Genomic DNA, 13,595 nt, shown 5'->3' with positions numbered 1-13,595 from the left:
ACAATTTTATCAGATTCACCTGAATCCGTTGCCGTGTGGACAGCCTCTAAATGTGTCTGCAAAATATTCACAGATAAATTAATATGTATTCAGCTTGATAAATGAGGATCACTGATCACATGAAAATCATATAATCAATTAGACAAATGAATGAAAAGAGAGAAAGTCAGGACCAAACCTCTCAACGTTGTCCTTCATAGCAAACATATCTGTGAAGAAACTCAGTCGTCCAGGTACATAGTAATCTGTGGTTGGTTGAAAAGAGCAACTGGACTTGCTTGACGATTCTTGAAAACGTTTTCAAGAATCGTCAAGCAAGTCCAGTTGCTCTTTTCAACCAACCACAGATTACTATGTACCTGGACGACTGAGTTTCTTCACAGATATGTTTCTACGCACTTTGGGATGAGATCCCTTCGACTGGTGCGGGAGTATGAGAGGACTTCCAGAAAACTGGCAGACATCTTAGCCAGAGTGGATCGTTCATTTTTGTCGACCTGGAACGACCATCATTGAACAGAGGTGGGTGTCTATGACATCTTATCAGCCGCCCACAATGCAGCCATCAGCATTCTGATTCGGATTCTATGATGATCCATGAGAGAATAAATACTGGATACTCCCTAGTAGTCAGACAGAACTGAGGATGCCTTTCGGAGGAGAGGCGAAACGTTTTCAAGAATCGTCAAGCAAGTCCAGTTGCTCTTTTCAACCAACCACAGATTCCTTCATAGCAAGTATTGTAATGGCTAGGCAATATGATGATATAATAATGATATGGTAATAAATTGTCAGAATACACTTTTATGACATTGCAGGTATCCCAAAATATTTTATAACCTTTTTTAAAAAATAGCAGTTACAAATTCTGAAAGTGGCTGATTAGTTGTTAAAATTTTGCACTGTTTTAAATTTTAACATTTTATGGGTAAAGTTGTAAAAATTTAAACAATTAAAAATCAAACTGAGAATTTCCTTTCGATTATTAAATAATTTATTTTTGCTGACATTAAACAAAAATATCAAGTATATTGCTTTATACTTTAGTCGATAATTTTTTTTTAAAAATCAGCGCTTCTGTTTTGGCAGTTTAACTAAATTATAGTGAATATATAACACAATTTTGGAACAGCACTTCAGATGGCGAAGAATTCAACCAAAGGAAATGGTAAGGTGAAGTCAAATATAGTGTCTAAAAGCCAGTGCTGGGAAGCAGATAGACTTCACTTGAATATATAGCTCACAAATCTAGACTGTGATTGTTGTGGTGTTTTACAGGATATGTGGGCTGAAACAGGACTGGATGATGGGCGGCAAGAGCACTTGCATGTGGACAGTGGCAGTGGAATGGAAACCAGTGGCGATTGTGATGATGAAGACGGGTGTGAAGGCTCAGGAGAGGATGAAGAGGAAATAGGTGTGTTTTAATTTTATCTCTATGAATGCAAACTTTTTTTTTGTTTTTGAGGTATAAAATTAAATCATTTTCCCTACTCAACTAATAAAGGTTATGAAGTTAAGGTTAGGATTTGGGGCGGGGTTAGCATTTGTAGCTTTTCTTACAATCAAGTGGCCCAAGTGCATTAGAATTCAGACAGACTTTATCAGGTAGTTAAATTTACATTTATAACCTGAAAAGGTGAGTGTGTAAAGATATATAAGGGATGATGGAAGTGCTTAAATGATGATGCAGTCATGTTCAGTCATCAGGAAATATGTTGTACACTGCAGTCAATAGACAATCAATGACATTAAAAAAAGAAAACACATGGTTGATACTGATCTTCTAAAGGTCAGCTTAGGCTACTGGTCCTGTTCCATTTTTTTGAACCTTAACAATACAACACATACATAATCAACTGTACGCCAAGCTTGGTGCTGCTTCAGTGCTGCTTTCAAAATTTTAATTCAAAATACAATTTCCTGAGGTAAATGTTGCACATAAATATGTCTTGATGATATATTTTGTACCTGTAGGCACTTCAGAAATCATTTTGCAATCTTAATTTCGTTTTAATTTCAGTGGTTGTTTTTCCCTCAACACAGTTTTGCAAAGATAATGCTATAGACACTTGCTTACTTCTCCAGTTGGTTATAGTATTATGAATGGTTTTATAATAGAATTTTAGGAAGTATTGCTTGAGATAACTTATCTGAGAGAGATTACATAGCTAGCAGGAATTAATGGTGCACTTGAATGCAAATACTTTAGATTTATGACTTCACAAGTGGAAAATAGTATCATCCAATGAGTGATCATGTCAGTCAGCAGTTTTACACAAATTAATTGAGTAAAGGGCATCTTTTGAAACCATTAAGGGTGATATCACATATTTTTTCAAAAAGAAAAAAACCTAGCTGGATTGTTTTTATGATAAGATCATTGTTATGGTTATTTTTTATATTATCAGTCCTAGCTAGCGTCAGTTAACTAACTAGTCTAACTGATTCTCTAATAAAGATTGGTGTAACTTTGGTGATGAGGAGGTTGTTTGCCTTCATGTTTGGTGTCAGAAAGTCAAGATAATTTGAGGTGCTTGTGTGACTTCACTATATACAACCATGTTTAATGTGGGCTGTCACATCACACACAATTGATTGTGATTGTCCCAAAATATCTCATGTTTTTATTTTTTAATTACATTGCAATGTTGGAATACCTGCAATTAAATATTTTAACATATATATATATATATATATATATATATATATATATATATATATATATATATATATATATATAATCACTAACAACAGTAATTCTCCACCAGCATGAGCACATGTCCTTCATATTCACTATTTTCTCATTTTCCTCACAAATTGCAACCTGATTAGCCAGGAGGTTAAATAAAAATAAATAAATAAATAAATAAATAAATAGATGATGTTATTTAGTATTATACTTGTTTTATCTGGAAATTGCAAATTTTGGATGCCCCAGTGACACACACACACACACACACACACACACACACACACACACACACACACACACACACACACACACACACACAATGCTGGCAGTAGCAGGATTTAAACCAGCAGGCTGCTTTCCAGAGAATTACATTTAAAATCTGCACTGGCATTTTAAGGAAAACCAAGTTCTGTCGATATCTTATTGGATTACTAGGACTTCAGAAGACTGCAAAAATGAAAACAATTACAATTGGAGACATGAAATACATTTCTGAGGTGCTGTGCATCCCATCAGAAAACTAAATCTGAAAGATGTTAGCTTGCCACTGTCAAGCCAATGGACTCTGTCTAAGAATTCAAAGGATGTTTTTCCTCTTCCAGCTCCCAAAATAATAAGGATCGAGGCCAAAAGAGGCTGTGGATGGAGACAGTTCAGTATCAGAGACAGCTGGTCCATCTTAATTCATTTTCCAAGTTCAGAATCAATCAATAATCACAGAGACTGACCAGATCAATATACATACAGTACACACACACACTTTATATATATATATATATATATATATATATATATATATATATATATATATATATATATATAAAATATACACACATACATTTTATATATATATGTGTGTGTGTGTGTGTGTGTGTGTTTACTCTTTCTGTACCAAGTTGTACAGCCATGGAAATAAGTGTTGTTTTTGCCAACTCAAAGTCATGGAAAAACATGATCAGCAAAGAGTGAAGCCATGAAACCACAGTTAAAAACACATTCTAGCCTACGCTGGCCCAGGGAATCTATGAACCTTTTTAAGAACCACTTCTGTAGACCTAAAACATCCCATAATCAGATGTCAAAGTTTACTACTGATTGCAAAAATAACAACAATGGGGCATTCCCATCTCAAGATTTGAGAGTATATAGTATGTTTGCAGTAATGGCAAAATTTTGGCTTCTTGCTTTTGTTTCTTTTCAAATTATTTTTCTGTTGATTTTGCTTATTGAATTGCTGTTTGATTGTGGGATACACCCACATTTTATTTTTAACTTCATTAACTTCTAAACTATAAATTGTAAAACAGAGGTACAGTTTCTTTTTTTCCACCCAGAAACCATTTTTGTCACTGTTAGAATTAGCACAAGCAGTATTGCTCTCAAGTTTGTTCCACTTGTCAGGGAAATATTTTTTTTACTTCCTCAGCCATTGATTCATTGCTATATTTCTAGTAATAATGAAAAATGTTTAGTTCGTGTTTTGTTCACATCTAATTTTAAGGTTGGTCATGCCAAAAACAAACAAAGAAACAAAAAACTGGAACTGCTTTCGATCAACAAGCCACGGACCAAAGTACTTGGTCCAGATCCTTGTTATTTTGGTGCTGGACCAGCTGAACCAATTCTGTCATCCAAAATCTGACTCTTTTGCAGGGGAAAGGTGTGAAATACCTCGTGATTGGCCACTTGGTTGGAAAAAAACTCCCAGATTCCATTCAGACCTCTTATTGGGAAAGGGTGATAATAGGTTTATGTTGAGATAAAATAATGGAAAACTGAGTGCTCCTCTGTTTTCTGAAATAAAAGAGCCAAATATAGTTTGCAAACATTCTTAAAGGTTACAGCGATTAGCCATACCCAGTCACTTTTACAGCAGTTTAGCCATGCCATTCAGTTTACAGAAGGTTAGTCATGCCCATTCAGTTTACAGCAGGTTAACTTTGCCCAGTCATCAATGGTAGAATTAATATTCACCTACTTTTAAATTGTTTTAACAGTTCTAAACTAGGCGGCACGGTGGTGTAGTGGTTAGCGCTGTCGCCTCACAGCAAGAAGGTCCGGGTTCGAGCCCCATGGCCGGCGAGGGCCTTTCTGTGTGGAGTTTGCATGTTCTCCCCGTGTCCGCGTGGGTTTCCTCCGGGTGCTCCGGTTTCCCCCACAGTCCAAAGACATGCAGGTTAGGTTAACTGGTGACTCTAAATTGACCGTAGGTGTGAGTGTGAGTGTGAATGGTTGTCTGTGTCTATGTGTCAGCCCTGTGATGACCTGGTGACTTGTCCAGGGTGTACCCTGCCTTTCGCCCGTAGTCAGCTGGGATAGGTTCCAGCTTTCCTGCGACCCTGCAGAACAGGATAAAGCGGCTAGAGATAATGAGATGAGATGAATTCTAAACTAGCTAACTGTGCTAGAAATTTATCATTTTTGTAGTTGTAGTTTGGTGTCAGGGTAACTAACTATTGCCTTGGCATAAAGTTAGATAATATTTTTAAACTTGCCATGTTGGAAAAGATGTCTTATTATCCAAAAATGCCTGTGAGCATTATCTTAACAGTTAATTAAACAGTTAACAGATAATGGCTAGCTATATAACTTAGTTTGCTAATGTAGTTCTGCACCTGTTACAAGCAGGAGTGTGGTGTCTCATTTCACTTGTGAGGTGAACATCCAATCAGAACATATTACCTTTACATATCGCAGTCTTAAATACATATTAATCTGTGTAATTCTGAGGGATAAAATGAAGTAAAACTCAATCATGGCTTAGTTACAGATTAGGGTAGGACAGTGGTGCAGTGGTTAGCACTGTTGCTTCACAGCAAGAAGGTTCTGGGTTTGAACCCAATGGTTGGTAGGGGTCTCTCTGTGTGGAATTTGCATGTTCTCCCTGTGTCTGTATGGGTTTCCTCCAAAGTCACACAGTTACCCTTATCAAAAAGAGCCTGAAGTTCATTTTATTAAGTATACTTAAGTAAAGTTAAAGTATATTTCCTTAAGTATACTTTTGTGTACCAAGTATACGGATATCAATGTACTTACAGTATACTTGTAAATAAACTAATCTGATACTTCTTGGGACTAAATTGGCCCACTTTTAGCTTATAAAAAGTATATTTTAAGTCTAAGAGAAGTAAACTTTGAGTATACAACTAGTATTTTTTTATTTTGTACTGCAAGTATACTACAAGTAAACTTATATACTAATAGTTTACTAGTTCTATACTTGTAGTCCACTCTTTAGTTTACAAAAGCATACTTCATAGTATACATACTATGAGCTTACTTGTTTTATACTTCTAGTCCACTTTTTAGTTTACTAAAGTATACTTTGTAGTATACTGGAAATATACTATTGGTTTACTCATTACACACTTCTAGCAGGGGCGCAGATAGGATTTTTGAACTGGGGGGGACTGAGCTGTCAGCAAATGATTCCATTTTGTGTATATATATATACACTCTATAAATGCTAATGTGGTAAATGACTATTCTAGCTGCAAATGTCTGGTTTTTGGTGCAATATCTCCATAGGTGTATAGAGGCCCATTTCCAGCAACTATCACTCCAGTGTTCTAATGGTACAATGTGTTTGCTCATTGCCTCAGAAGGCTAATGGATGATTAGAAAACCCTTGTACAATCATGTTAGCACAGCTGAAAACAGTTTAACTCTTTAGAGAAGCTATAAAACTGACCTTCCTTTGAGCAGATTGAGTTTCTGGAGCATCACATTTGTGGGGTCGATTAAATGCTCAAAATGGCCAGAAAAATGTCTTGACTATATTTTCTATTCATTTTACAACTTATGGTGGGAAATAAAAGTGTGACTTTTCATGGAAAACACAAAATTGTCTGGGTGACCCCAAACTTTTGAACGGTAGTGTGTGTATACATGTTATTTCACCTCCCTCACTGCCATCACCAGGAACTACCTGCAGGCCAGGACAATGATAACATTTTAACATAGCCTATGGAAATCCAAAGTTTACACATTATCATCACGCACAGAAATTGCAAAACTGCAAAACTAGTTTTAAAACTGCTAAGTTCCAACTGTTAAACATAGCGAGAGGCTGGGCTACGCGTGTGTGTGTAAAGTGTAAACCAGTGCATCCTGACTTTCTAACTATGCCTGTGTGTTGCGTGAGCGGCAGTCAGTCAACAACTCTTCGCAAAGTTTCCTTATGAAACAATATGCTCGCTGAAATTATGGCAGGGAACGCCAGATTAAACATTAAAACTGCCTTCTGAGCACTGTATCTACAGGCTACCACCGAAAGAAGGAGGCTACCAGAAAGGCATCTCTACTCCATACGATTTTACTTTCACTACGACATTACTTTGAACAGACTATCAAAAAATTGCAAGGTGATATGATAAAGTAAGGCACAGTTTACTTACAGTCTTTTTTTTTTTTTTTTGAAAAAACGATGCAATCGTTTTCTGCCTTTTGGCACCCTTCATCATGCCGTGTTGGGGTCCTGAACTAGGAGGAGCTGTCCCCGATATGCCTGTCAAACTTGTTGTGGGTAACCATAGCAACCAAGCTCGAGCTCGCAACCTGTGCAGTCTGCGCAGTTGCAACTATGTATGTACTGCTGTGCACCTCAATAAACCGAATGGTAATTAGTCTTTTGATTTTTCCGTGAGGTTTGCCTTATGCAAAGAAAGACAGCATAGACGTTTTTTCCTCCCTATAAGTGGGGGGGACCGAACGAGGTGAATTTAAATCTGGGTGGGACGAATCCCCCCCGTCCCCCCCTCTATCTGCGCCCGTGACTTCTAGTCCACTTTTTAGTTTATAAAAGTATGGTGCGTTCATGTGCTATGGGAATTATGGTAAATACCAAACGCCGACATGGAAAGCACACATGAACGCCCCCTCTTGTGGTATTTTCCACTGGGCAACTCGTAGAAAATTTTGATACACGAGTTGCTGAGATGAGATGAACTTTAACGTTTTCAACTTGGCGGCGAGCGGTACAAGACTAGCTTATGAACCAATAAAGAAGTGGTTTTCACCTACGGAAAGCTGACTCTCACCTTTTAAACGAGTCATGTTATGTATATTATATTATTATGTATATTATAGCCTAATACAAAATATTCTGTGGCTGTCCAAAGAATGCCAACAATAATCTAGATACTGGCTACTCTCATTGTGGCTACAGCCAAATTTCCAAAAACTGCGTGGCATTCAATGTGTTAAGAAAATCTCTACTTGTCATGATCAGGAAATATTCAGCATTATTTACCTTTTGACTTTTGATAACTCATATTCCTGCTGCAGCTGATGAACAAGGCAATCTATAATTGTTTTAGCCAAATAACAGGCCTGATTCTGAATCTGGTCCACCATCTTTAATTTGTCAACAACAACAAAAGCATGTGAACACAACACACTGGTAAATACCACTTCCCAACTGGAAAATATCATCTTCCCATAGCACATGAACGCAGCAAGTATACTTTATAGCATATTGGAAATATACTATTAGTTACTGGTTATATACATCTAGTCCACTTTTTAGTTTTGAAGTATACTGCAATTACCCTTCTAGGTATACTATTAGTTTTCTAGCCCTAACCCTTACCTCATGCACACTACCAGTAGACAACTTAAGTGTTTTGTACCTTAAGTTAAAATGAAGTTATAAAGGTAAGAATTCACAAAATAACAACAGATACTCAGGATTAAAAACGTATTCATTTTCTTTAAAAATCAAAATTTAAAGCAACATTGTATTAAATGCCAAAGTATAAAAACATGGTAATGACAACTGAAATTGACATCCAAGCTTTAAAGAAAAAGAAATAAATTAAAAAAAATTAATTATCCCACTGAGGAGAAATTAAAAAAACAAAACAAAAAACCTTATATGGAACCACAGACATACCTAAGGGTCAACAATGCTGAAGCACGACTACAGGGCAAGTATACTTAAACATAAGGCACAAATATTTTAATACCTTATTACACTTTGGTTAAGTATATCTTGACCAAAAGTTTAAGTATAAGCTTAATATACTTAGACTTTTCTATATACTTTTCAGTATAAGCCAAGTATACTTATGTATAACTTTATTAAGTATATCTCTGATAAGTAAATAAAAAGTAAACTGAAAGCATACTCTCTTATTTTTTAGTTTAAAAGAAGTATACTAGAAGCACACTTGAATAAACTTCTTTTTTGTAAGGGTAGGTTGACTGGCTACTCTAAATTGTCCATAGGTGTGAATGGTTGAGAGGAGAAAATATCGATAATAATCCAGTAGAAGGCAACAGGAAAACACTACTGCAAATTTCCCTAGAAACTCTGACGGAAGTCAGAGTGGCCATGTCACTGCAGTGCTAGGCCAAATAGTGAGTGAATAATTATGAAAATTTTCTAAGTGGAAAAAAGGACTTATGTTGTTGATTTAAAGGTATGACAGCTTGAGTATCAGTTTCACCAGCAGGAAAGGCAAAGCTTTTGACACAGTCAATTATGATATTCAGTTATAAATAGTGAACCAAAGCATGCTGAGATTGTCTTCACTCTGGACTGTTTACCATCATCTGTTTGTGACTGACAGAAAACAATGTTCGATTTTCACACTTTGCTTGGTTTTGGTATGTTTTTGATAATCAGCCATGTGTGGGAAAAAAAAATAAATGACAGGAAAATTTTTGATAGAAAAACAATCTGAAGACAGACACTTTTGTCAGTGTCAATTTTTCTAATTTATTCAATCCTCTGGCTGGAGATTTCATATACTTGTGTTTTGAGATGTGACCTGGAATTACACTTTGATTGTTTCAGCCTACTCTCAGTGTCAATAATGCTAATATGCTTACATGCAAGAAACTTGTTCACAAGCTCCCAAAGCTTTTTTCCATATTCATTGTGCCAGAAGCTTCCACTGGGCTTTAGACCTGTTTGACCTTACAGTTGGTAGAGGTAAGAGTTGTGACTACCCAGAAGCTTCCTGTGTGTTTTATTCCTGTCTTTGTCCCGATATTGTCCTTTTTTTGCTCTCACAGACCCCTGACTCTGCAGCACATCAGGCGGATGTGGTATTTAGCCTGTAACTTTATATATCCAGTTTATAGAAGCTGGGTCTGATAAGTAGTTGCTGAGACTGAAATCTGGAACCTGGTGTAATAAAATCTTCAAACAGGAGTGCGTGTGTGTGTGTGTGTGTGTGCGCGCAAGCACATCCTGATTTACTGAATGACAGATGCCCCTGTGCTAACAAGGGAACGTATGTTAATTTTTATCAGCCAGTTTCTAAGTATGGTGTAACCCACCTTCAGTGTGAAATTATACAAAGAAAGTGAAAAATTATCAGAATCTTTTTAAGGGAAAAATTTTTGCAATAACATAGTTCCATAAGTATGCACACCCATAAACTAATACTTTGTTGAAGCACCTTTTGATTTAATTACAGCGCTCAGTATTTTTGTGTAAGAGTTGACTTAGCAATATTTTCCCAATCTTTGTTCCAAAAAGATTTGAGAGCCATCAAATTGTGAGGGTGTCTCCTTTGCAAAGCCCATTTCAGGTCACTCCACAGATTTTAGTTGGTTTCAGGTCTGGGCCCTGGCAAGGCCATTAAAAAATATTGATCTTCTTTAGATTAAGTCATTCCTTTGTTGATTTGGATGTATGTTTTGGGTCATTGTCATGCTGAAAGGTGAAATTCCTTTTCATCTTCAGCTTACTAGCAGATGCCTGAATGTTTTACACTAAACTCGACTTGTATTTGTAGCTATTTCTGATTCCCTCCATCTTGATAAAAGCCCCAGTTCTGGCTGAAGAAAAGCAGCCATAAAGCATGATACTGCCACCACCATGCTTCACCTTGGGTATGGTATTCTTTTGGTGATACACTTTTTTTGAAACAAACATATCTTTTGGAATTATTGAATTGTTAGACATTTTGGATTTGTTCTCATCAAACCACAACACATTTTGCCATATGGTTTGGGGTGATTAAGTTGGGCTTGGATATTTTTTGTGAGAACGGACTTTCATCTATCTCCCCTACCAGCTAGCCCAGGCATGTGAAGAATACGAGAGATTGTTGTCACATACAGAGAGTAATCAGTACTTGTCAGATACTCCTGCAGGTCCTTTAATGTTTCCGTAGGACTCTTGGCAGCCTCCCTGGTAAGTATTTATTTTGTGCTTTGTAAGGTTGGGAGGGACATCCTGGTTTTGTTGATGTCACTGTGGTGCTCCATTTACTTCACTTGATGATGATGATGGCCTGCATGGTGTTCCATGGTACATCTAACATTTTTGGAAATTATTTTACACCCCTCTCCTGGTTGACATCTTTCGAAAAGTGAGATCCTGCACATGCTTTGTACAGGGGACCATGGCTTCAGCAGTCAGAAACCAAGAAGATGTCAAGAAAATCCTACCGAAACAGCTGATCTTTTTTGGGGGGTGAATCAGAATAATTTCATTTATGACAGCTGTATGATGATAACTTTTGAACATGAAATTGAATGTAATTGATTCATTCTGAACACAGCCATATTCTCAGTTATAAAGGGGTGTGCACAGTTTTGCAACCAGGGTATTGTAACTTTTATATTTTTTCCCTAAAATATTTCTGATAGGACTCCCTAAAGTGAATGACGCATGAAATGGAATGACGAATGACAGGTAGTAAATTTGAACAATAAATGGTCCCTTGTCATTCAGATTCTTACAAATGGAATAACGATTGAAATCTTTAGTTTTAGACCTCCCTAGGATAAGATAAGTGGGTGCTTGGTGGGATATCAGCTTTTACAAATGGAATGACAGGGTTTCTATATGTATTGACTTACTTTGAGCTAATGTTGTCAGTGATATCACCTTTTACAAATGGAATGATAAGGTTTCTAGGTGGAATGACATACAGTGGTGCTTGAAAGTTTGTGAACCCTTTAGAGTTTTCTATATTTCTGCATAAATATGACCTAAAACATCATCGGATTTTCACACAAGTCCTAAAGGTAGATAAAGAGAACCCAGTTAAACAAATGAGACAAAAATATTATACTTGGTCATTTATTTATTGAGGAAAATGATCCAATATTACATATCTGTGAGTGGCAAAAGTATGTGAACCTCTAGGATGAGCAGTTAATTTGAAGGTGAAATTAGAGTCTGTTTTCAATCAATGGGATGACAATCAGGTGTGAGTGAGCACCCTGTTTTATTTAAAGAACAAGGATCTATCAAAGTCTGATCTTCACAACACATGTTTGTGGAAGTGTATCATGGCATGAACAAAGGAGATTTCTGAGGACCTCAGAAAAAGTGTTACTGATGCTCATCAGGCTGGAAAACATTACAAAACCATCTCTAAAGAGCTTGGACTCCACCAATCCACAGACAAACAGACTGTGTACAAATGGAGGAAACTCAAGACCATTGTTACCCTCCCCAGGAGTGGGCGACCAACAAAGATCACTCCAAGAGCAAGGCGTGTAATAGTCGGCGAGGTCACAAAGGACCCCAGGGTAACTTCTAAGCAACTGAAGGCCTCTCTCACATTGGCTAATGTTAATGTTCATGAGTTCACCATCAGGAAAACACTGAACAACAATGGTGTGCATGGCAGGGCTGCAAGGAGAAAGCCACTGCTCTCCAAAAAGAACATTGCTGCTTGTCTACAGTCTGCTAAAGATCATGTGGACAAGCCAGAAGGCTATTGGACAAATGTTTTGTGGACGGATGAGACCAAAATCGAACTTTTTGGTTTAAATGAGAAGCGTTATGTTTGGAGAAAGGAAAACACTGCATTCCAGCATAAGAACCTTATCCCATCTGTGAAACATGGTGGTGGTAGTATCATGGCTTGGGCCTGTTTTGCTGCATCTGGGCCAGGATGGCTTGCCATCATTGATGGAACAATGAATTCTGAATTATACCAGCGAATTCTAAAGGAAAATGTCAGGACATCTGTCCATGAACTGAATCTCAAGAGAAGGTGGGTCATGCAGCAAGACAACGGCCCTAAGCACACAGGTCGTTCTACCAAAGAATGGTTAAAGAAGAATAAAGTTAATGTTTTTGAATGGCCAAGTCAAAGTCCTGACCTTAATCCAATCGAAATGTTGTGGAAGGACCTGAAGTGAGTAGTTTATGTGAGGAAACCCACCAACATCCCAGAGTTGAAGCTGTTCTGTATGGAGGAATGGGCTAAAATTCCTCCAAGCCGGTGTACAGGACTGATCAACAGTTACCGGAAACGTTTAGTTGCAGTTATCACTGCACAAGGGGGTCACACCAGATACTGAAAGCAAAGGTTCACATACTTTTGCCACTCACAGATATGTAATATTGGATCATTTTCTTCAATAAATAAATGACCAAGTATAATATTTTTGTCTCATTTGTTTAACTGGGTTCTCTTTCTCTACTTTTAGGACTTGTGTGAAAATCCGATGATGTTTTAGGTCATATTTATGCAGAAATATAGAAAATTCTAAAGGGTTCACAAACTTTCAAGCACCACTGTACTTTGAGGCAATGTTATCAGTGATATCAAATTAACAAATGGAATGACATTGTTTCTAGGGTTAGGGTTAGGGTTAGGTTATAGGTGATATCACTGATAACATTGCCTCAAAGTATGTCATTCCACCTAAAAACACTGTCATTCCATTTGTAAAAGGGGATATCACTGATAACATTAGCTTAAAGTATGTCATTCCATTTGTAAAAGGTGATATCACTGATAACATAACCTAAAAGTATGTCATTCTACTTAGAAACAATGTCATTCCATTTCATGAGCTGAAAGCATGTCATTCCACCTACATTTCAATCGTTATTCCATTTATAAGAATCTGAATGACAAGGGACCATTTATTGTTCAAATCACTAGCTGTCATTCGTCATTCCATTTCATGCGTCATT

At 37.0% G+C, this 13,595-nt stretch overlaps 1 protein-coding gene across 1 annotated transcript in view; it reads left to right on the top strand.

Moving 5' to 3' along the window:
• The window catches only part of gpc5b (glypican 5b), a 132,920-nt gene that overhangs the window by 85,395 nt on the left and 33,930 nt on the right, over positions 1 to 13,595 (top strand). The window contains exon 8 of the mRNA XM_060940505.1: positions 1,279 to 1,417. Coding sequence (XP_060796488.1) covers positions 1,279 to 1,417 — 139 coding nt within the window. The remainder of the gene's footprint in view (positions 1 to 1,278; positions 1,418 to 13,595) is intronic.

The sequence above is a fragment of the Neoarius graeffei genome, chromosome 15, assembly GCF_027579695.1.
Source record: "Neoarius graeffei isolate fNeoGra1 chromosome 15, fNeoGra1.pri, whole genome shotgun sequence".
NCBI classification, from domain to species: domain Eukaryota; kingdom Metazoa; phylum Chordata; class Actinopteri; order Siluriformes; family Ariidae; genus Neoarius; species Neoarius graeffei.
This window is presented reverse-complemented; position numbering and strand designations above follow the sequence as displayed.